Source organism: Dysidea avara, chromosome 8 (assembly GCF_963678975.1).
Source record: "Dysidea avara chromosome 8, odDysAvar1.4, whole genome shotgun sequence".
Classification (NCBI taxonomy): domain Eukaryota; kingdom Metazoa; phylum Porifera; class Demospongiae; order Dictyoceratida; family Dysideidae; genus Dysidea; species Dysidea avara.
This window is the reverse complement of record NC_089279.1, coordinates 8,182,085-8,207,560: the sequence shown is the minus strand read 5'-3', so window position 1 is coordinate 8,207,560 and position 25,476 is coordinate 8,182,085. Positions and strand designations below refer to the sequence as shown.

The 25,476-nt window shown below is 38.7% G+C and overlaps 2 protein-coding genes across 5 annotated transcripts in view; both read left to right on the top strand.

Annotated features, from left to right (window-relative positions):
- The window catches only part of LOC136264585 (uncharacterized), a 174,580-nt gene extending 160,916 nt beyond the window's left edge, over positions 1-13,664 (top strand). For all 4 annotated transcript variants that reach the window (XM_066059352.1, XM_066059351.1, XM_066059350.1 and 1 more), the window contains 3 exons: positions 11,932-12,166; positions 13,110-13,178; positions 13,231-13,664. In XM_066059352.1, coding sequence (XP_065915424.1) covers positions 11,932-12,166; positions 13,110-13,178; positions 13,231-13,535 — 609 coding nt within the window. In that variant the 3' untranslated portion in view covers positions 13,536-13,664. The remainder of the gene's footprint in view (positions 1-11,931; positions 12,167-13,109; positions 13,179-13,230) is intronic.
- Positions 13,665-24,529: 10,865 nt separating this feature from the next.
- On the top strand, positions 24,530-25,447 carry LOC136264728 (uncharacterized). Its single transcript, XM_066059504.1, has one exon. It carries the CDS (start codon positions 24,530-24,532, stop codon positions 25,445-25,447), a length of 918 nt encoding a protein of 305 aa, XP_065915576.1.
- The last annotated feature ends 29 nt before the right edge of the window (positions 25,448-25,476 follow it).

Sequence of the window (25,476 nt, the reverse complement as noted above, 5' to 3'; positions counted from 1 at the left end):
AGATAATACTATCAAAGTGTTTAACCAACACAAACTAACCTCCAGCGATTAGTAGCAACTTCCAATCATGTTGTTTATTAAGCAGGCTGGCGTGGCGACCACTCGTCTTCCAATCAAAATAGTCGCTGTCGCCCACTATCAAACACAAATGAACAGTAGTTCTGTACGTTTCTATCACCTCCACGAAACTACCCGTCCATTATATGATTGTCTCTTCATACAACATGGATTCTATTTCCGGTGAGTGTGAATCCTTAGGCCTTGTAGTTTTCTCAAACATTATTTATTTATTATTTATGGCGTAATTTCAACCACATTTCTTATATTCTTAGTACTTAGTTGTATAATTATTAATGTAATACTTTCACACCTCAGATCAAAGGAATTCCAGAGGATACATTTGCCATGTATGCCTCAACACAGGGAGACATCTAAATGTACGCCGGTGTACATTGAAATGTATCCTGGGAAAGTGGTTGCACTTCTAAAAGCACTAGCCACTTTCATCAAAGCAAGTATGGCCTTGATGTGGATGAGGTAGTAGTACCACCCTCTGTTTGTTTTATACAAGCTCAGACCAAAATTGACTGTGGAATAAATCAATGCTCACATGATGATTGCCACAAATTGAAGTGTTGCCAGAAGCAGCAGTCAAATGAAGGCATTTTGGTATCTGTGCCATTCTACAAGTTGGAAAATGTTACTTAAAGGTGAGAACTAGTCTTACAATGCATTCCCAAGCATTTCGGCACATATTTGAAAGTGGACACGCCCACATTATGGACGACACGAGTTAACCACTCTGTATATAATGAAGCTTACCCCTTTAGGTCTTTAATATACGTTGTAATTAGTCTTTAAACAACTTGAAAGAATTAAAACACTTGTAACTTCCCCAAAATTTACTACAACCGTTACTTGCTGCCTAGCCATAATCGAATCTTTCAGGCATGCATATATGTTGAATCCAGTGATTCCACCCATACTGGCATTAAGGCTATAGGCCTTAATGGAAGTGTTATATATTAGCTGTAACATGGGCGCTCTTGATTTGCCAGAAATGTAAGCCTGCAGTCCTCAGGCTGCACCATTGGACTTTGGGCATACATTTCTGGCAAATCACTCGTGCCCTGTTACAACTATAAAATGTTTGACAGTACAAATAAGGTACTGAGTTTTAATTAAGTTATGTGTTGATGGTTTAGTGGTGACTACAGGAGGAAGCTAGACATAAGTTATTTGGCATTTTAATTAAGTTATGTGTTGACGGTTTAGTGGTGACTACAAGCCATGCCCATAGTAAGCTGTCAGGTTTTAGGACATGCCCAACAGTAAACTGAGGTTTTGGTGTTTCTATGTAGTGCCAGCCACTGTTGTGCAGTAGTAAAATATACTTAAAACTGGTTTACCATGAGTAACTTTTACTTGTGGTTTTCATCTAACTTTAAATTTTAGTCTAAATGAGCTGTATATCAATACTTATGTCTCTAATATGAGTCATGTAATAATGATGAGGATGAGTGTTAGGTTATTAGTATATATAGGATCGGTTATCAGTATCAGCTAATTCTGTTGCTTAATATCGGTTATCGGAATAATCGGCTAATTTGGATATCGGTGCAACACTAACATGAATACATATTATAGATACACATGTTTACAAAAGTGTTAGTAAGTGTATTACAAAAACAACTGTGTTTACCTATTACAAGATTACCATAAAATAATGTGTTAATAAATGTGTAAATTACAACCCAATTATGCATACACAGTAAACAGTGTGCAGTAATTATTGCGTGCATTATGTCACAGTAACAAAATTTTGATTGTGGGATTAGCCGTCTCAGTAATGTTCACCTCCTAATATACCAACAGGGCACTTTTAACTTGCTACAAGACAGAGGCAAGTTTTGTTACTGCAATAGCTAATTGAATTTACTAAGTTGTTTCCATCGACATTGACAAGATATTTAGAATACCAATAATTCTCATCCATGTCATTAGTAAATGTCCAGAAAGAAAGTATATAAAAACACTGGTGACAAAAAGTTCAGTTGAATAAGAAGCAGAAAGTGTGGAAATTGTGTAGTGTATGAAGCCACTGACTTAGGACCAGATGTTCAGTGAAGACTAATGGAATGCATGGATTTGTCAAATTTTTATTTGCAGAAGTTTAGTGGCGATTTTAAAAAAACGTTTTCTGCTACAGATGAATTAGTTTTGGAAAGCCAACTGCAAAATTCTAGCCCTGAATGCAAAGCTCCCAACTAGACCAGCATAATTTGATAATTATAAGATCCCATTCTTCCCAAGTCTCCTTGTGCAATGTCTGATAAAACTTAATCTATAAACATCTAGTGAACTAAGACACCCAATGGCCACCATGCAGCTTGCTTTGGATCGATGCCATTCACAATATATTATGTGGTATCTGGTAATCCTGCTTTCTCCATTTAGTAATTCAACCAACTGAGAAACTTTAAAATCTTCAAAAACCATATTTATCTACACACATTTGATGCATTCAAAATTGAACTCTACATGAGCTTGTGCTCAATTGGTATTATGTATGTAGAGGTGGTGTTAAGATAAGGTTGTGTGTTGCATCTACAGTGTATACAAACTGCTATTGTATAGCAATTCTTATACACACTACAATGTGTGTTGCATCACAAAGTGCAGTGAATTTCTGCATACCTTTGGTGCATTAATTGTACTTTGGGCTCTACATGATCACAGCCTATGTTCCATTGCTACATATATGCAGAGAAGATTTCAAGATTATTAGTTTAGTGTTGAATCTACAGGGGGACTGTTACAAAGTGCAGCCACAGGATAATTAAATACTGTATGCTACCATCTGTGGCCTTCCATTTGAAATATTTGTAAATGCTCTTTACATGTGTGGCCACTCAATAATGATCAGTCAGTCTTTTACCAAACCAATTCATTGCTATTGATGTTTCATAAAGTTATTTTTATGTTGCACATAAGGCTAATTCCGTAGGGCAGCTATTATTTATGATGCTATATATCACTTCATACTCCCACTCACCTCAGATACCTTGATGTACTCTATTGTGACCTAGTGTACTCTTGATGGAACTCTCAAGCAACTATAAGCTACATATCTGCTACACCAATTTCATCACTCAAGACTTTTTGTCCTAACATTTACTAGCTACGTATCTAACTTTGTCAGTTTTGTAGGCTAATCTGTTGATACTATAAATGTACAGGCATCTCATGTGAAGTAACAGTAATGAAGTTTGGTGGATGGGGACGCATGGAACAGATGACTACATATTAATTAAGTGTGTACCACTAAACTACATGAAGCATAAACTGTATAGCATTTGGTATAAAAATAAATTTACAAATATAACTTAGAGCTTTTTGTTGGTATACGTTTTTTTGGGTTAACTGCCTTCTCTGACCAACTGAACTTCTCTTTCCTATTACCAAGAATTAGCACTATAGAACCAAAGGTGTGTAAAAAATTCATTCATTAATACGCGGGTCTAGGTTTTGAGTTGCAGACATTAAAATTTTCCAGTCAATAGAAATCCAAGATGGAAGTCTTCCACGAGAAAAATCAACTTCACATAATAATAATATATGTTGGTCTGTTGCCTGGTGTGTGGCCATGAGTATGGTGGGTTAACATTGATTGGATATTGCATGGGGATCAGCGTTGAAACCGGGTCGGGTCACATTTTCTCCGGGTCATCCGGGTCCGACCCAGTTTACAAATTATCCGGGTCTGACCCGGATTGGATCACGTGAGAAACGAAATTGTTTGTTTGATGACGTGGAAACTTATAAACGCTATCGCGTAGCTCTTTCGTGAGCCATGCCCACTTATCGCGTTACCAACATACGCTCAGCCACGCCCATTTATTAGTAAGTGCAGTATGTAGCATGAAACTGAGGGTATCTATGGTGAGGCGTAGCTATTGCCAGTAGGTGATGACCTTTTTTTTTTTGGTCTTCAACCTACAGCTAGGCTGAAGTTGCAATATTTACTCAACACGAATCGAACGCTCAAAACTTAGTCTCGTTCGCTCGCTCAAGACTAGCTGAAACATAGCTCTTATCGCACGCCTCGGCTTTAATTAATCCGGGTCAAATCCGGGTCTGACCCAGATTGCTATCCGGGTCAGTGGGTCATCCGGGTCAGCAGTAGTGACCCGGTTTCAACGCTGATGGGGATGCTTGAAGATGCTAGCCTTGAAATCAATATTAATACTCCTTGAGACCAATGCCAAAACTCCAAGATTATTCACAGTTGAAGTCGGTAAGGTTTGACAAAATATTATTTCTTTGATTTGTACAATAGATCCTTTAAACTCACTACTGGCATTATGTAGTCCCTTGCAATGTTGATGAATCCATGTATTTCATTGATCTTTACAGAATATATCCTAGCTTTCACTGGTGTCTGAATGTCACTGCTTCTCACATGCCAGCTGCACATATTCCTTAACCTTTTGCTTAGACTAAGTTAATTCAGCTGGCTCTTTCATGTCATTGTTGTATTTCTGCTTTCTTTGTGTAGCTACATTTTACTCAAGGTTAATTTATAGTTGAAATGCCCAGGCTGCATTTTATTGTCAAAATCAGCAGAAACAACTCACATACAATTAGTTTTTTCAGTAACAAGGCTTGTCTCATCATTACTAAATGCCATCCTTAATAACATCAGGAAGTGAACATCAATGAGACAGCTAATCCCAAATTAATAATTCGTTACTAATGACAACTACCATTAACCCACAATCGATCCTTTAATTACTTCTATCTTTCTTTGGGTATGTTTGATCATCTGCTGGAGGTGCAGCCAATAATTTGTAAGAGCAGCTTCAGCTATAGTAAGTTGCAAAGATTAGTTTTAAGAAAGTGTTCCGTTCCGTGATTTAGGCTATGATTCCATTCCGTTCTGTAGATTACACCCCATCTCACACCTCCAGGGTAAACCACATGACAGATAATCGATCTTGATTGGTCTGTACATGGGGTAACTATCGTAGTGCAAACCTTTTGTGGTTTGAAAGAAATTGCACTATTAAACAGTCATGGAAAAAAGCCAACCATGTGTAAAAAGCACACAATCGAGTTTTGTTAATAAAAAGTATTGCTTGCCATGCCTACCAGGCAAACTAACTAATGGAATCAGCTGAAAATAGGTAGAGAGGTAGATTAATTATTGTACAATGATCTCTCAGTAGTTTAGCTGCAAGGAATCAGATTAAAATCCACTGAATCTACAAAAGTCAACTAGGTGTTAATACAAGTAAGTGATCGAGATACTCTAATAGTGCAGTCACCATAATAGAACTGTAATGCCAAATTTGGTCTGGAGCAAAAATCGGTCTGGCCAGACCAGTTTTGGTCAACCATAACTGGTCTGGCCAGACCAGTTTTGGTCAACCATAACTGGTCTGGCCAGACCATTCTTGGCGTTCAAAATTGGTCCAGCCTGACCAAGATTGATCTGGGTCAAACCAGGGGCTGCCAAACCATTTTCAGGTCTATTGTGAGTTTTGGGATGTAGTCCACCAAACTATATGCATCTATCAGTTTTGTTCACCAAATTAATCCGGACGAAGCAGGCTTACCCAAGAGTTTATACCACTGGATGGATACGAGCTTGGTAGGTGCTTAGCCAGATTAACTAAGCTCTTTTGTTTTCCAAATTTGGTGTATATACAGCTATAAATATTTTGTTATTTTGTTCAGTTTTACCCATACCGATTTTTCAGTTACATACTTTTTGGTTAGTAAAAGAGTTGCTGTGCTGGTGCAAGTTAGCCATCCATTGCAAGCATGCAGACTGACTTACCTCATGGCCGAGCCACACCTCAGTGCATGTTGTAGGTATATCTCCTGTATATACGTTCTGGCACCTACTATTCAGTTCCACCAATAAAGTGAATCAAACCATATAAGAGTCTATAACTATGATCAAACAAAGTTACTGCATGTACAGTCATGGGTGCGGGACAGAAAGGTAGAGACTGCATGAAGCCTTTTATGGGCTACCTTGCTTGGTTAAAGGAAGGGTATAGCTTCTTCGTGCTATCTCTGGATGGAATCTGGAACCTTTACATCAACAATTTCTTTCTCCGCTGCCCCTGTGGGCATGTAATGCCAGACCATACCAAACCAGCATGCATAGCTAGGCTTGGACCACTTTTGGTCAGGGTGGACCAATTTTAGATACCAAAACTGGTATGGCCAGATCAAATTTGATCAACTAAAATTGGTCCGGCCAAACCAGTTTTGGTATCTAAAATTGGTCTGGCCAGACTGTTTTTACCCGGATCAATTTTTCCTTGACAGACCATACAATGATACAGCTATGTAATAAATCTCTCTATTACAACTTTCAACTACAATCAAATCACCATTAGAGAGTTCAACTACATCCTGTAGAAGGTTCCATTACAAACAAAATCACCCTGTAGAGAGCTCTGTTACAAACAAGTCACCCTGTAGAGAGTTGAGCCATAAACAAGTCACGCTGTGGAGAGTTCAGTCACAAACAAGTTACCCTGTAGAGAGTTCAGCTACAAAAAATCACCCTAACCTGTGGAGAGATCAGATACAAACAAATCATCCTGTGGAGAGTTCAGCCACAAGCAAGTCACATGTAGTGTTCAGCTGCAAAAAAAGTCACCCTTTAGAGAATTCAACTCTTCAACTACAAACAAATCACCCTGTGAAGAGTACTGAGATAAAGAAGCTAAAAAAAGCCTTGAAACAAATAAAATAAATGTACAAAAACAATAACAGTTATTGCAAAAGTGATGGCAGTCTGGGGATGAGATCAACTGGTACTGTTTCTAAAGAGTGACTTTAGATGATCTACATCACCATCAACATGTTATTGTCGATCTTAGGAGTGAAACACAAGCAGCATCATACCCATCCCATTACAGATGCATAATTTGAGTCCCACTTATCAGATAGCAGGGAGGCAAGGCACTTCAAAAAAATGTTGCTTCAGTAGCTATATACCCCCTGTGGTTAAGGAGCGTAAAGGAACTCTGTTCAACTTCACATATGTGAGCTTCATACGATTGCTTCTTACACAATTCATGTTTTCTGTAAATGCCCCTGGTGTTGGTGGTAAGATTACTTGGAACATGTGGGTTAAAAACTTTTACATCAATATGGTATTCTCACAATGACCTCCCCAAAATCCATTAGCTGAAATGTCTAGGAAAGCACAATCTTCAGTGTTTGAAGAAGCTGGGAAGAACTGTTCACCTGTAACTGGCTGTAATGGGGTTCAACTGCAACCTCATGACAGACCTCAGTCAGCAAACTAGCTGTCAAATCATGAATCATTGTGATGAATTGATGGAAAATGACCTATTTGGACATGTAAAAGAATGTTCAACAGTGTACTTAGCAGAGGCGCTTCTCCTACCTGTTCTTCATTTGTAACACTGTGTAACAGGTTGAACATAGTTGAAAGCAAAGCGTAATAGCCACTTCACTTTCAAGTCAGTAATTGATATTTGGGGCGCTTGTTCAGTCAAAAACATTATGTTCTGCTCCAGCCTGTTTCACAGTGCCTCAAACAAAGAACAGTTGAAGAAGCACCTCTGCAATCAATCCAGTCACCACAGAAAATACGGATGATTCCTGTGGGAAGCCATCATGCTACCGCAAATTGAAACTTGGCTGTCAGCAAAAGGAAATGGGAGGACAAAGGTTGATAGCTGAATGCTCTACAGGTGGTTTTTTTAGTTGAATTCTCCACAGGGTGATTTGTCCGAGAATTTGTTTACAGCTGAACTCTTTACAGGGTGGCTTGTTGGTAGAAAAACTCTTTACAGAATGATTTGTTTGTGGCCGAACTTTCCACAGGGTGATTTTTTTGGAGCTGAACTCTGTATCAGATGACTTACTTGTACCTGAACTCTCTACAGGGTGACTTGTTTGTGGCTGAACTTTCCACAAGTTGAAATCTATACAGGGTGACTTTTTGTAGTTGAACTCTCTACACGGTAACTTGTTTATTACTGGACTATCCGCAGGGTGATTTGTTTGTAGCTAAATTCTCTACAGGGTAACTTGATTGTAGTTAACTCTCTACTGGGGACTTTTGTAGCTTCGCTTTACAGGCGATTGTTCATGGCTGAAAAGCAAACAAACAAGCAAACAAGTATGGAAAGATTAAGAATTTTAAGTTTGATTAGGGATCATAGAGAAAATGTAGGGAAACAAGGGAGGTCACCTATGCCTGCAGATGTACTAGTGGACATTTAATCTCTAATGCATCCTACTAGGGACTAAATGTCCACTAGTATATCCACAGGTGTAAACAACTTACCTTGTTTTTCTACTGTTTTTTTTTCTCTATGATCCCTATCGAACTTAAAATTCTTAATGTTCCCCTATACTTGTATAATTATGTGATGTGCATCTTGACTCTCTTTTACAGATTACTACAGGGATTTGACTAAAAGTGCCTCAAGGTCCAATCTTGAGATGGCCATTTTTAAAATTTTCCTTTTCATGGTTCATTAAAAATTTACTTCTTAGCTACAATCCAACTGGTTTTAATTTTCTTTCTTACGTGTATATACATTCCATGCACTCTGCATTCAGGTAGTTTAAATCAAGTAAGTTTGCATGCATGTAATTATACAAGTACACAGAAAAATTTGGAATTTTCAACTAGAGTAGGGACCATAGCACATCAATAAAAAGTACTGAAACAAGTTGGAGTATAGTGCACGATATTAAATCACAGTAAAACAATAAGAAGTGTTATATCCCTACTGTGCTCAAGATACCATAATGGAAATGCACAATAAGGATATAACACTTCTTATTGTTTTACTGTGATTTAATATTGTGCACTATACCTTCAGTACTTTTTATCGATGTGTTATGGTCCCTACTGTAGTTGAAAATTCCTAACTTTTCTGTGCACTTATTTGTTGACTTGTCCACACATACCGCATCTGAATGGCGCTGCACACCCCAGCTATATTAATTATCATCTGAAAAGTGAAGTATCCATTATGCTTCATTGTCAGCTATGTTCAACCCATTACACAGCATTTCAGATCAAGAACAGCACCTCTGCAATCCATGCACACCGAAAGAAATGGTGCCGCGCGCACCAGTTATATTAATTATCATCTTAAAAGTGAAGTATCATAATGCTTCATTGTCTGCTTTGTTCAACCCGTTACACAGCAGTACGAATCAAGAACTGTTCGAAAAGCTTCTCTGCAACCAAAGTAGCTACTACAAAAAATACGGACGGTTTCCATTACAAAGGGAAGCCATCATGTGCTACCACCAAATCAACACTTTTCGCTGTCAGCAAAGATGGATGGGACACAAAGGAGGACACTGGTAAGTCCATAATAAGGTTTCCAATGTAAAAATTTGACTTCTTCAAAATAATTTGCTAACTGCTGTTACATGTTGGACTAACTCTCACTTGAATACAGCTGCAGTGGCAATAAATTCCATTGGATAGAAATCGATCAATATATCTGCAAAATTCGACATTATGAGCTGTAACTCTCAGAAGCCTCCATCCTTTATCACAATACTGAAGTTCAACCTTCCTCTGTGAGTAAACCTTCACCTAAAACCATTGGTAGTTTGATTGGTGAGGTAGGTTAGCTATCCGTTGCTGCATCATTTGAGCATGATTTTGGGCTCCAAAAATGGGTTTTTGTTTGCGGACACCAAACGATTGATAGTACCAACTTCCTCACACCACAGTAGTAATCATCCATCACCAAAGAAGTCGCATATGATGTATGGTTAAGTTGTGACATCTCTAACCATCTGGGTGAGCATGATATATATATAGGGCAGAATTAGTCGGAAATCACACCTTGACTACATAACTTGCCCCCTCAACTGCTTAAAAATAGAAATCTCAATGTAAAATAACTGCATGATCTCTAAAGTACAGCTAGAAGTGAGTTTATCGTTGTTAGGAGTCATAAAATAAAATTTAATGGCGCTAAGGAAATTAAAATTAAGCTCGTGTGATTTCTGCCATCTAAACACTGGATGTATTATGCAGTGCTATGACAACTGTGATTTTATCCTCCAATACAAACATTACCTGCCCAGTAATAATTAACAAACAAATGTAGGCAGTGTATCATTACTGATTACACCCGAGCATAGCTAGTCACATGAGCCTGGGCTAAGTGCATTTGTAGCGGAATTTGCAGCGACGATAACTTCGCTATTAGTTATACTTTATGGATCATACAGTTGTTTTACACTGAGATATCTATTTTTAAACAGTTGAGTAGACAAGTTATGTAGTGAAGGTGTGATTACCAGCAAACTTTGCCCTATATCACACTCACCCAGATGGTTAGAGATGTGACAACTTAACCATACTTCGTATGTGACTTCTTTGTCGGTGGATGATTACTACTGTGGTGTGAGGAAGTTGGGCTATCAATTGCTTGGTGTCCGTAAACGAAAACTCGTTTTTGGAGCCCAAAATTGTGCTCAAATGATGAGTCAAATGATGCAGTGACAGGAAACCTACCTCACCAATCAAACTACCAATGGTTTTAGGTGAAGATTTACTGACAGACAAAGGTTGAACTCCAGTATAACAATAAAGGATCAAGGCTTCTGAGAGTTAATGTCAGATTTTGCAGATGTTTTGACCGATTTCTACCCCAAGAAGGTAATGGTATTTATTGCCACTGCAGCTGTATTCAAGTGAGAGTTAGTCCAACATGTAACAGCAGTTAGCAAAATATTTTGAAGAAGTCGAATTTTTACATTGGAAATCCTATCCATGAAGAATGCATTATATGTATTGTGCAATAGTGGATCTAGGATGGGGCATTTGGGGCAAATGCTCCCCCCTCCCCTTCAAAAAATTGCATACAAGATTGAGATACTCTAATAGAGCAGTCAATTACTCTAATAAAGCAGTCACAATGTTCATGAGGCAGTGTAGCTTACCTATGAAGCTATAAATAAGGATTTTATTTTACATAACATACGTGATATAATATATATATTCGGTAAAGGACAACTAGTTATTATTGTTGTGACCTTTTTTCTTCACCTTTTTTCAGCAAGGTGCCCCCCTCCTTTCCAAACTCTGGATCCTCCCCTTCTACGGTATGCCAAAAGGCACCAGTTGGGCTGAAGCAACGTTGAGCAGTGAAAAAATCAAGCCCATAGCCTTAGCCATTATCGAGTTACGCTTGTCTGAAGGCATCAGGCAGTCACTCAGTCAGTCAGTAGAAAATTCCGTTAAATAACTTATTTTTAAAATTCCGGAGCAACTTGTTGAAAGCATCTAAAAGCTTTTTTGGGTTTAGTTTTACCTAACCAATACTGCCTCATCATCAGGGAAAATTGAGGCTGTTTTGGGTGATATTATTCCGTGTGCCATGCCTACTCTTTTGTGGTCCCTACTATAAAGTTACTATCGTACTGTATGGTAATAAATTTTGTGACATAAACTTGCTAGATCTCAACAATTTCTCTAAATTGCTTCCAGATTACATCTTGTCACAGCCTGTAAATTTCCTAGGAGAGTATGCCCCAGACCTCACTAGTTAGTCAGAAACTTCTCCAACACTCTACCACACAAGCCCACACTGTAACTATTTGGACAATTATAGCAATTAATATACAGCACAAAATATCAAACACAAAAATAAATTTGTTCAGTACTGTATTTTAACCTGTACTTTAACTATGTAGCAATCCCCCGATCTCAGGTTAGGGCTAGTTGAAAAAAATAGTTTTTTTACCCACTACCTGACAGTGTGTCACAACTATAGCTAACAGAATTCTGTCAGGCTATGAAATGATCTCAAGCAATCTACAGCAATTTGTAAGTTGGTGTGTTTTCAATCATCTTGTATGTTATTGTGTCATTATATGAAACGATCTCTTCAGGTCAAGAAAAGTGTAGTTGACCAGGAGTACTTCCAGTTTAAGGAAACCGATGATCCTAACTATTCCAGACATCATTCACACAGGATGGTACATAAGTCACTAATTTATGTGACCAAGAAAATCCATTCTGAGTGTATACCATTAAATTGCCACCTGATAATAAAAGGAGTTCATCCACCTCAAGATATTGACCTACTTGCTGGTTCACAGGATTGCATGACACTATATAAATCAAGTATGTCATTTTATTACTAACTGCATACTTCATTATGTTATGTAGCATCTTGTAGTCACTTGTAGTTGTATAGCATGGTGTTTGTTAAGGATAACCAGTTTGCATTCTCCATGTTTCTCACACTGGAGCAATGTATTGAGTTTGCATACATATTATTAATGGTACATAGGGGCATAGGAAGATATTTAACTTATGGGTGCCCAGTGTTGAAGCTGAATACCAAAGAAAAAAAAAGGTCGCAAGTGTACGTGACTGCTTTATTAGAGTATCTCGATCTTTTCACTAATATAATATTATAGTACAGTGTGCTGGCTCCCATTAGTTATGCAACTGGAAATATTTATGGGTTCCCAAGCACCCATGGCACCCATGCTTCCTACACCCCTGGTACATAAACTATATAACTTGAAACCTTGTGTATATCAGTATTATTGGGATAGCTACCATTAAGGCAACTAAAGCTGCTTAAGTAAAATAAGGACACTGATCATGAATTAGATTTTAGCATTAAGATTGAGATTGAAATATTCTATAGCAGAGCAACCAAAGACTCCAATACAGCAGTCACAGTATTTTGGCTCTAGTAGCATAGTCAGCTACTAAACTTTCTGGCTATGCTCTTGATAAAACTTGTGATTATTCTATGTTTATAGGTTACGTAGGATGATTATTTGTGTTGTTTATGTATATACTAGGATTTAAAATTGTAGTGCGAGCGTATATTGCATCACATCTAGAAACCACTAAAACTATACTAGCTATACATAAGATGCAATTTGTCATGTAAGATTTTGGTATGTTAATATACAATCATGTCAAAGTGTAACATGCTCATAGGTACATGTGCTAAGTACTGTGATATAAATAACATCTGTAGGCTGTTGCTATGTGTTTCTGCTTCATATAAATGCACAAGCACACCTATGATAATATAATTGCACAGGTTATAGCATGCAGCGAGCTCAAGTGAACATGTGTGATTATGAAAATGGAAATGAATTATTGGAGAAAGGTAACCAACTTTACAATTACTTTTAATATTCACATTATACTATATACTACAGAACCTAAGATGAAACATTTAATCCAGTTTGTGATTCCAAAGATTAAACCATTATGGGAAGACGTTGCTTATGTTTTGCTGTATGATATTGAAGAAGTTGAAAGTATTAAAACACACCCTCAAAATGATGTTAAATCATGTTGCAATAGGCTCCTGATAGACTGGTTAAGCACTAGTCATGGAGCTCACCCAAAGACTTGGTCAACATTGATTGAAAACCTCAAATCACTAGAAGACCTAAGAGCAGTTGTGGATGATGTAGAAAAGAAATTACAGCATCCTACAGTTATAGCAGATTACCAGTAACTTTACCCTTAGTAGTATTGTAATTAGTGAATTAAAATATTTAATGCATCCATGCATTAATTTAATTTGTACTAGCTAATATACAAGATAACCTTTAAATAGATTTTATAGTGGAGTTTAATCATAATTATTCAGTTAATCATTCAAGTGTTTGTTAAAAAGTAAAAGGGTAGAGCTGTGCTGCCAAGAGATGTTCATGAAGACGGTATATAATGTGGATATCATGAACAATGCTTGCATGTCTATGCATAAAATGATCTAGATGCATGCATGCGTGTACTTTACCGGTACATAACTTTGAATTGATGGGAGATGATATGGCATCATGCATATGAGACTTTATGTGTGTTTGTGTATAGGTGGCAGAAAGGGGGGCTAGGGGCTGAAGCCCCCCTCAGAATGATATCACGGCAAAATTTATCCTTTGAAAACTGTGATAAAGATCAAGATGCACTGTGAAAAAGGGGGAATATAAGATGGTATATCTAATGGCTTAAACTATATACAAATAATCTCAGTATAGTCTTGGATTCTTATACTTTAGTATAAACCCCATTTTATATTATGGGAAACAGATTATACTTTAGTTTAATACACATTCTTTTGCTATGGCTTTGTTAACTTAACTAAATGTGATGACTCAGTGACTTTTTAGCTTCACCATCTCATTATTCATGGACTTTTGTTTATGCAGACAGCACGTGACTTAAGATTTTTTTACTGTATCAAACAAAGTCATGATGATTTTACAATAAGTACACTTCTATAGGGTCATTCCATACCAAATCAACCAAAAAAATCCCGACCTCTTCGGATTTTCATGAAATTTGGCATAGACATGGACTCTACTAAGACACTTTCTCACACCAAAATTTGGCCCATTCTGTTAATCTCCCTTTAAGATATGACCGCTCAAAGTTTATTAGAAAATATTACAGCAGCTTACACAGGTTTAATAAAATGGCCATAACTTTGTCAGTGATTACCACAGTACCTTTCTGTTTAGAGTTGTGGAATGCTTATTAAATTCTCTTTCAAGTGATACATAATTCATTATAATTACTCAAAGGAAAAGGTCAAACCACAAAAATATGACTTTCCTTTGATCTCAGTTTTTTCAAAAACGGATATTTTAATTGTTTTTATTTTATCTTCAAATATTCTTCTAATAGCCTTCATTCATGCTGGTAAATTTGAAGTTGGGATGGCAAAGGGATCATGAGTTATGGCTACATACGTAATTCTTATTGATGTTTACATACAACAGGGAGTATAACTATGAACACTACTATAACAATACAAACTTTTAAAGTCAATTATAGTATGGAATCTCATGAGAATGTGGTCAAGTTGTAATACACATACAGTTAGAGGCATAGTATGCAGGTATAATCACGAAATTAAACAGAAGTATTAATACTCTCCATTGCTGAAGGCAGACCAATATACCCATGTGTAATAGATATCATTCAGCTTCAACAATATAACAGCTTACAATCAACTGAAGAAGAGAGAGCTGGTGACCAGCTCCAGCCTTTTTATCCAATCTCTAAGGTCAAGGTTACACATAACAAAAACAAATTAAGAGTTCTCATAACAATTCTAATTGTTCATATCTATTATTTACAGTTCTAATTATCCATATGTATTACATCTCCCCGCTCTTAGATCAGATGTCCCCATCTTTCTGTCTTGGTCTTAGGCGACTTTTCCAGGAGTTGGTTTCCTCATGTGGTAGCACAGTTGGTGATGCTCCCTCCTGTTGTTGGTCTTCAACACCATCATCAATTGAGCTGTCAGGGGTTGAGCCTTGGATTCCCTCAGCCAGGTTAGTAACACCTTCAATATTTCGTGAAATCGGCCTCTTATCACATTTATTCCCACTGCCAGTAGTTCTTGTTGGCCAAAACTTATCAGGTAATAATTCAGAGCAATATCTCACCCTGTCATAAGCTACTCTAAATGATTTTGCTTGTGGCTTATCCACCGGACGAACAACCACTCCAGTTTCATCCTGTGCTATTATTCGATAGGGCCCATGAAATGGCCTAGCAAACTTGTAAGACTTACATGCTTTTGCAGCCGGCATGTACACCATCACTCTATCACCAACCTTAAAATTAGGTGGCTTAGATCGCTGATCATGATATAATTTCTGATTTTTCTGGGCTTTCTTAATATTGCTTCTCGCCAATTCCCATGCTTCATCCATCTTAATTGTTATTTCTCCCTTGTAAGTGTCCACATCCACTTCCTGCTTAGAGCCACCGTCCATATCCAATACTGTTGGCAATCTGGGATCCCGCCCATAGAGCAAGTAAAATGGAGACTCTCTCACTGACTCCTGGACACTTGCCCTATAGGCAAACAGAACAAATGGAAGGTGACTATCCCAATCTTTTCCACTCTGCTCCACCTTCTTAGCCAACATACTGGTTAATGTTCTGTTGAATCGTTCTGTCAATCCATTAGTCTGTGGATGATATGCTGTTGTGTTTAATTTACTTACACCTAGTAACTTGCAAATTTCTGTCATCAGATATGACAGGAATGCAGGGCCCCTATCTGACAACAACTGGCATGGAACACCATGACGGCAAATTATCTCCTGTACAAACAGCTTTGCAATAGTGAGTGCTGTTTGATCCTTGGTTGCAAATACCTCTGGCCATTTTGTAAGATAGTCAGTAAACACAACAGCATAACGATTTCCAACATGTGAAGTAGTGAACTGGATCACATCAACTCCCACTCTATGAAATGGCCCCTCTACAGGTATCGGCGTCAATGGAGGGTGGACAGCCCTACCAGGGTAACGTGTAGCACAGACCAAACAACTCTGACACCATTTGGAAATGTCACTCCTCATTTTAGGCCACCAGTAGTGCTTTGACAATTCTCCATGTACCTTCGCATCTCTCAAATGAGCACCGAATGTTCCACTATGAGCCTCTTCAAACAATTTAATACGGTCACAATCTGGAGGAATAAGGCGCAAAGTTTTATCTGTCTCAATATAATACAGGACATCTTCCATCATGAGATATTGATACCTACTCAATAAAATTTCCCTTGCCTTCTTATCATCATCAGGTAACATTCCCCCTTCTTGATATTCAATGATTATCCTTAATTCTGGATCTTCTCTCTGCCTGCTTCCTATACTTTGTTTGCCACTGTCATGCGATACTGGTTGTACTGCAGCAGTGATAGACAATTCCGACTTTTTATCTAAACAGCTGTTCTCTCCTACCTCTTCCACCACCACAGCAGTCACTTTACTCTCCTCCTTCTTGTCAACATCGATATCACCCTGAACCACTGCAGCAGCCACCAGTAACTCCTCTGTACACTCATCAGGCAATGATGACTGATGCACTGGGAATCTTGACAAACTATCAGCACTAGTATTACTTTTACCCGAACGATAATGAATAATCAAATCTACTTCTTGTAAGGCCAAACCCCATCGTGCAAGTTTGCCTGAGGGATGAGGAGTATTCAATAAGGATTTAAGGGGTTCATGATCACTAAATACATGACAACGATGTCCATAAAGATAATGGCGGAAGTGTTTGACAGCCCACACAACTCCTAAGGCTTCCAACTCTGTAGCACTATATCTCTTCTCGTGTGACTGTAACATTCGACTAGCATATGCTATAGGTCGCACTGTTACATCCTGTTGTCTTTGGGCCAATATAGCACCCAATCCAACTCCAGAAGCATCGGTCTCCAGGATGAATTCCTGGTCAAAATTAGGAAATGCCAACACTGGTGCTTGGGTTAAAAGCTGTTTCAAATTTTGGAAGGCATTTTCCTGGGCTTGACCCCAAGAAAATTCAATGTTCTTTCGTGTAAGTGCATAAAGAGGGTTTGCAACTGTAGAAAAATCAGGCACGAATCGACAATAGTAAGAAGCCAATCCAAGAAAAGAGCGTAAAGATGTTAAATCATGTGGCTGAGGAAAACACTGAACTGCTTCTACTTTCTTACTATCAGCTGAAATTCCTTCCTTAGATACAACATATCCAAGATACACAACTTCACTTCCAGCTAGACAGCATTTCTCTGGCTTCAGCTTCAAATTAGCATTTCGAAATCTTTCAAAAACTTCCCTCAAGTTATACAGATGTTCTGCAAAACTTTTCCCCACCACCAACACATCATCTAAATAAACCATACAACAATTCCTTGATAGTCCCACCAATACTGTCTCCATCAATCTTTGGAAAGTAGCCGGTCCATTACATAGTCCAAATGGCATTACACAAAATTCATAATGCCCTGAATATGTGCTAAAAGCAGTCTTCTCCTGGGACCCGGTATCCATTTGTACCTGCCAATATCCAGCAGCGAGATCCAAAGTTGAGAAAAACTGAGTCTGTGATAACATATCTAAGGTATCATCCACTCGCGGTAAGGGAAAAACATCTATCTTAGTCACAGCATTTAATCGTCTGTAGTCCACACAAAACGGTAGCTGCCATCCTTTTTTTCAACCAAAACAACAGAGCTAGACCATGGACTACTTGAATGCTGAATCACTCCCTGTTTCATCATCTTCTGAACCAGTTCCTCCATCTTGCTGTGCAAAGCAAAAGGGATTCGTCTTAATGGCTGGCGTATAGGAGGGCTGTCTCCAGTGTCAATTGAGTGTGTAATCAAATCTGTGCATCCCAATTCCACTGAATCCAGGGAAAAAATATCTGAATACTCAGAAATCAACTCCCTTAGTGAACACAACTGGTTATTTGTCAAACCAGACGCATTTATTTTCAGCAAATCAAACAATTCAGACAGTCGCTCCTGTTCTTTTTGTACTGAAACATGTCTACTGTGTTCATTCAAAGACTCAGTAATCACAGAACTAACCAAAGTAGTTGAACCATGATCGTCATCAGTACCCTCTGTCTCACAAACAGTCACACTACCAAGTAGACCCAGCTCTTGTCCTGGTTCTAAATATACTGGTTCACATCCATGGTTCTCCAAAACGAGAGTACACTTATTACCGTCAAGACAAACCAACGCTTCTGGGGCTGACAAAAAACTACCTTCCAATTCGACAATGTTAGGCTCAAACATAGTCACAAGTTCTCGATCAAAGCATATATCCTTTACTTCAGCCCTCACCAATTTTTGATGTCTTGCAGGTATCCTTGTTGCTTGAATCAAACAAACTGCTCCAGAGTTCAGTTCAGTCTTATTGTCCTCAACAGTTTGTAAAGGTACCTCAGCTAATATTTCAGACTCCAAGTTAATGGACTTGATCACATCACCACCCTCTGCATCTTGCTGAATTTCTTGAGGTACAACATCTACCTTACTGTCTTTGTCTGACACAGACACATCATCATTCAACATATCATTATCATTCCCCATCTGAGAAGCTTGAACAAAAAGGTATCCCAGTTTAGACAACAAATCTGTACCAATAAGTAGTTTGGCTGGTGCCCCCCTCTGTACCTGAATCAGAGCATTTGTTGAATATTCTAAACGACTCACTGTAACTTGAATCTGCCGCACCACCTGGAGTCTGTCCCCACTGTAATTCCGCAACACAACTGTGGTAGGTTCCAAACGAGTCTCCACTGCTGCTCTCCATTCTATAGGTGTTTGGTTTGTACTTCGTTGTTCTGCCAATATCTGTAGGAGAGCTTCCAGTTGAATTATGGTTACCGGAGATCCAGTATCCAACAAAGCTTCGAGAGCGACTCCTTCGACTTCAACCAAACCAGTCAAGGTGGGACCCAACTGAATACCCTCTGTCACAGAATTTGAAGAAATGTTATGCATTGTCACAGTTACTTTGTTCAACTCACTACTGATGTTCTCCATCGACTTGCCTTCCGAAGTGTTGGATTCTCCAGAGGGAGTAATACTTGAGACAGTGTTGTTATCAGCATTTCCAATATTGTTTCTACCTTCACTACCGGCCTTCCCAATACCATTGTTGGTCTTCCCAGGTGTCTCTGAATACTTACCCTTGACTTGGTAAGGGCACTGCCTGATCAAGTGAGAGGGTGATCCACAATTGTAACATCGTGGTCCGGTGTTAGATCTGGTCCCACTGAAACTTTGCGGTCGCGGAACAAATGCAGGTTTCGGGTCTGGACGTACAGTCCGAGTCACTGGTGAGAGCGAAGATGCTGACTGAGCAGAATCCAAGTCACGCAACTTAGCCTCTTCAAATCTAGCCTTTGTAAGCAACTGGTCAAAATTACCCTCACATCCTACAATTTTTGACTTAATTTCTGGTAGAAGTCCAACCACAAATTGATTGACTAAAACTGTTTGGCCCAATGCCTCTGCTTCCCTTGTTCCTTGGTACACACTAGGATAAGCTCTGTGAAATAGAGTACGGAGCTCCTGAGCATAATGATCCACTGACTCAGAAGCATGTTGTCTTCTATCATGAAATAAACTGCTTTGTATTGCAGGCAATCTCACGGGTGTAAACCGCTTGCGTAGCTCAGCAACCAATAGGCAATAATTGGTACGTTGTTCCGTAGTACAAGACCGAAAAAATGAATACGCCTGTCCATGCAGTCTAGTTATTAAATTCACAAGTTTGGCCTGAGAAGACCAACTGAGAGTGGAGGCCATCAACTCAAAACGCTCAAGCCAATCCTCAAATGTGTCCACCCCAAGTTCTCCATCATTCCCCTCTCCACTGAATTTAGGAAGGGGTGGTAATTGCTGAGCTAATAATACAGATGTAACAGGATCAATATCCCTCACCGCTGCATTAGAGCTACTGATAACTGGTTGTGTAATACCAGGCAGTAATGGCAGTGAACAAACTGGACCAGTATATAACACTGGTGTTTCTGAACTCTGAGTGGAAGGATTACATGTCTGAAGAATGTCACTTACCATTCCACCAGATTGTACTGACTGCTGTTGTCCAGAATAGTCTGACACCTGCCATTGTGCTCTTGTTATTGACGGTGAAGAAGTACATACGGGTTGTTTAGTTGTACTCACATTTGTAGAGGACAGAGCACTGGTATTGTGAAACCCTTCCACTAACACATCCCTCTTTGATGTCTGCCATGGTCCTCTTCCTGCCTCTTCACTCTTCAATCGACACTGTAACTCTGCTAGCTGCTCCACCAGCCTACCTTCACAAGCCTCCCACTGTCTTCTCACCTTTGCTTCAGCTCTATAACACTCTAATTCCAATTTATCTTCTGCTAGAAGAACTTTCCTTTCTAGCTCACCATTAAGTTTCTGTAATTTATTCAGTTCTTTCTCAAGTAGCTCACTCCTGGTCTTCCAATGACTCACACTACTCAGTTGTTTTTCCATCTCTTGACATTTGTACTTCCATTGCTCCAGGTCATTGTTTTGTCTCTTTATCAACTCCTGTAGTTCAGCAGTGGCTTGGTGACCTGTGCTGGAATTAACAGGGTTAGTCTGACCTTCTGGCAACTGTTGGAGTAACTCTTCATAAAGAGTTTTAAGCTGTTCATTCTCTACTATCTGTCTCTCACACTCATCTTTCCAGTGGTCTCTTTCCTTCTCTACTTCCTTCAAACTTTCTCTACTAGGATTATCAGTTAGTTTCAAGTTCCTAACCTCTAGTTCTTGTTTCTCCCTCTGTAGAATATCCAACTGTAACCTCAAAGCCTCAGTGGTTGTCATTATGGTTGCTCTTCTTCTTCTGCTCTTCTTCCTCACATTCGGACAAGCCCCCAAATGTAATAGATATCATTCAGCTTCAACAATATAACAGCTTACAATCAACTGAAGAAGAGAGAGCTGGTGACCAGCTCCAGCCTTTTTATCCAATCTCTAAGGTCAAGGTTACACATAACAACAACAAATTAAGAGTTCTCATAACAATTCTAATTGTTCATATCTATTATTTACAGTTCTAATTATCCATATGTATTACACATGTTATGTATATCAATGCAGTTACACTGAAACCTCTCTAATCCAGAATACTTCCAATGAATCCATTGTTTTGTATACCAAAAATACTTTCTATGTGATGCTACCTCAATAATCCCACATCCTTGCTAATCTGACACACTTTTTTTATCCCAACAAGCGTTGGATTATAGAGGTTTCACTGTATGATAACTGGTGCAAATATCGTCAAAAGTCCGTAATAGAGATTGTATATGCCATAATTATATTGGGAAGATTTGGTGGTAAATTATCTTATGGTACTGTAAGTTTGGTAAGTTGAATTTTTGCAAGTTGAATATGAGGTGTAAATTACTGACCTACAACTCCTGATTTTTCATGAAAAATACATCAAGTCAGTGACAGTTTAAGATATCCTACAGTACACTTACAACATTTAGTGTTTTCCTACAGTATAGCAAAAAAATTTACATGGCGTTTTTGATTACCATTTTAGAATAAGTTATGCAAGCAATTATGTGAAAAGCTAAATACGCATCAACTACTACATACTTGTATAGGGATCCAACCAGAGGCGTAGCTAAGGGGGGGCAAGGGGGGGCATTTGCCCCCCCATCAGTCACTAAATGATTTTTTTTAAAACCTTCGTCACAAGTTTACCAGTATTAAACTGACACGCAAATGACTGTAAATTATGTACACTACTACGCGATATCACCAGGGGTAGCTAGTGAATGCGCACACACAACATTCAACTCGCTCGTGAATCCATCGAACGAAAATATTAGACACATACTTCTGTATTTAGCCTAGATTACTCGCGTGACTGAACATTTTTGAATCTAAAAAGAGTGACCCGCTTCTCCACGGCAGGAGTCACAACTCACAAGTGACAAAGGAGACCAGATGATACTACGAACCTACTGTCTACGAGGTGATAAAGTGTTAGCTAAATAAATGTACCAAGTTTATTTTATCGAGTTGATCACACTGGACCTTTGTACGTACGGCAGTGCAGTCTGTTTTTACTTTGTCAGCCGGTCAGGTGGATCAGTCAAGCTTACAAGTTCTGCTAGCAAGACAGGTGGGATTTCGTGCAATACATGGCATTTGAATTTCGCTGAGTGAAGTGAGTGAATACGTCATCCTGTCAGCAGTGTGCTAGGACTGCAGCACAGGCTGTGGCTAACGTAAAGTAACCTGCATTTGCACTAAAGTATTAGCTCTACCGGACTGTGGATGAATTTGTTGGAGTACAGTTGTGGCACGTGCGATGATGCTCGACGAATATAGCTACCTCGATTGGAAGCAGTCAGTACCGAAATGGTTACGTAGCTAGTTATTTAAGCTGTAATAATACAACACCGTATGTTGGCTAGCCCACCATTGGGTCATTAGCCTTTTTTGCCATTATGAATGATTTTGAGTGTTTCGTGGGGGCATGCCTGCCCCTCCATCACCTTCTGGCTAGCTACGCCCCTGGATCCAACTTCTTTTCACTAAATATATATTATTATTATTGTACGTACAAAAGTTACTTAGCATAGCTTATTTGATTGGGTATATAGTGTATACGTATACTGCTTAATCTATGCAGACTAAAATTTATTTTATCAATTTTAAAAATACGATATTCTAATAAGCTAAGTGGTCTAAATTTCGTTCATTAGTTCATGAAAAGTAACACAAAGTGTGTGAAGTGGTAGGATTTGTTGAAAATAAAGTTAAGTATTCTAGTATATCAGTGCATGGATTCCATTCATTGTTGGACATATATAGTACCACTGTCGGTGTTGCATAGTGTACAGTCAATAAGGATTAATCAAAGTACAGTGTCTGATGGTGAACTACTGCATGTATGTCCAGCAATGAATGTAACCCACTGATACTCAAAAGTTTCAGACAATGAAAGTATTCTTTTACAAATTTATTTTTTTGGTTTTGAAATATGCAACAATGCTTTTGTCTGTGTTGATGTCCATAAATATTATGAAGTTTTCCGTGTTACTGGTGCAATACATTTTTGATAATTCATGCCGATATACAGAGTAAATATATAAAGGTCTTGATCTCACAAACAATCTATACTCTACCACCTACATTGCTATAGTATCTCTGATGACAAGGCAATGCTATTATGCTAATGTCTGTGTTGTTCCCCATCTGGAGTTTTCCTTGTGACTTTATGAAGTATATGTCAGACAAGCACTATACAGATCTAGAATAATAACAGAAAAGTTTAGCAGAGAAATTGTTTGGAAAATTTGGTTAATATACCAAATCAAAACCCTTATGAAGTTTCACAGTTTTGTCAAACTATTTTCTTCAAACATAAGCACCAAACCTACCCAATATATGGTACAAAATCTCTATTATGGACTTTTGACGGTATTTTCACCAGTTATCATAACTGCATTGATATCATACAGTACGATTAGGGGTGCACCGATACGTTAATCGGTTTATCGGTTAAGAGTTTATCGGCCATTATTTACGTATATCGGTATCAGATAAGTGGCTACCGATATAGCCGATACTGATCACGTGATATATAATTTACATTTTACCCATGCACATTCTCTCAACAGGCAGCTATCTCAAGAAGATCCAGCTGGGGCGAAGATTCTACGTATAGCCTGGACCGGCAAGGCTCATTAATACAAGGGGGTGTCACGTCGGCTCACGCTGTAGGTAGATCTGCGACCGCGAACAAAGTCTTGACCGGGGAGAATTTCAGCTTGATCCTTGACTTACAGCGTTTATCGTTTTTGACTTGTGACTTGAGCGTTTCTTGTCGAAATTTTGACCTCCACCACAGATACTATACTTACAAAGGATTGGCAACGCGCGGTTAAAACAATAGTGACGTCATATCCTAGTCTCGCGTGGCCAGACCCTTTCCGCGCAGCCGCTTACAGCGGTTTTATTAGATCTTGCGCGACAACAAATTTAAAGCGGAAGCCACGTGCAATGAGAAACGTCCAATCACATCGCTTCATTGTATAAACTCAAATACGTATTTTGGCGCCTCTACCCGGTTGTTGTTGCAGTGGTTCTTTAAGCATGGATTCGTGTGAATCTGGCCGTAGTAGCGCCTACAGTGAAGATCTCAGATGGAGAATAGTTTGGCAAAAGCATGCCTTGGGATTGAATTCGCTGGACATAGCAAAGAATTTGAATGTACACAGATCAACTGTAGAATATTTTTGAGTACTGGCTGTGTATCAAAGAAGAGCTACCCTAAGGAGGCTGCTTTTCGAAAGATAACTCCTGTCTGTGCAATGTTTATCTTAAACTTGGTTATCAGCAACCCAGCAATCTATCTACATGAAGTTCAAGCATCTGTAGAAGAGTTCCTTTTAATTGATATTCATATATCAACCATTGCCACCTTTCTGTCATCAAGTGGATTCTCCAGACAGAAGCTACGTCAGATTGCATTACAAAGGGATGAGTTTGAGAGGGCACAGTATGTATCAGATGTATCAGTATATTCAATGGAAATGTTTGTTTTTATTGATGAAACTGGTGCTGATCGTAGAAACATGTTGCGTAAGCAAGGGTATAGTGTAAGGGGAAAGCCACCTCAAAACCATTCACTTTTAGTAAGAGGAGAGAGAGTATCTGCTATTGCCTGTATGTCAGCTATGGGTATCCTAGATGTGAAAGTTGTAAAGGGAACCAGTAATGGTGACACATTTTACGACTTCTTACATAGCCATTTGTTGCCTCATCTTTTACCATTTGATGGTAGGAACCCTAACTCAGTGGTAGTTCTGGACAATTGTTCAATTCACCGCATCAGTGAGGTGCAGCAAGTGCTAGAGGAGGTTGGTGTGCTGGTACACTACCTCCCACCATACTCACCAGACTATAATCCAATAGAAGAAGCTTTTTCAAAAGTAAAGCAAACTTTAAGGAGTGAAAGTGATGAAGCCCTTGATGTAGAGACACAACTATATTCAAGTTTTACATCTATATCTTCAAAGGACTGCACACAGTGGATTAAGCATTGCACTATTTATGACTGATAGTTAATTCAAGCACAAAATTAATCAAA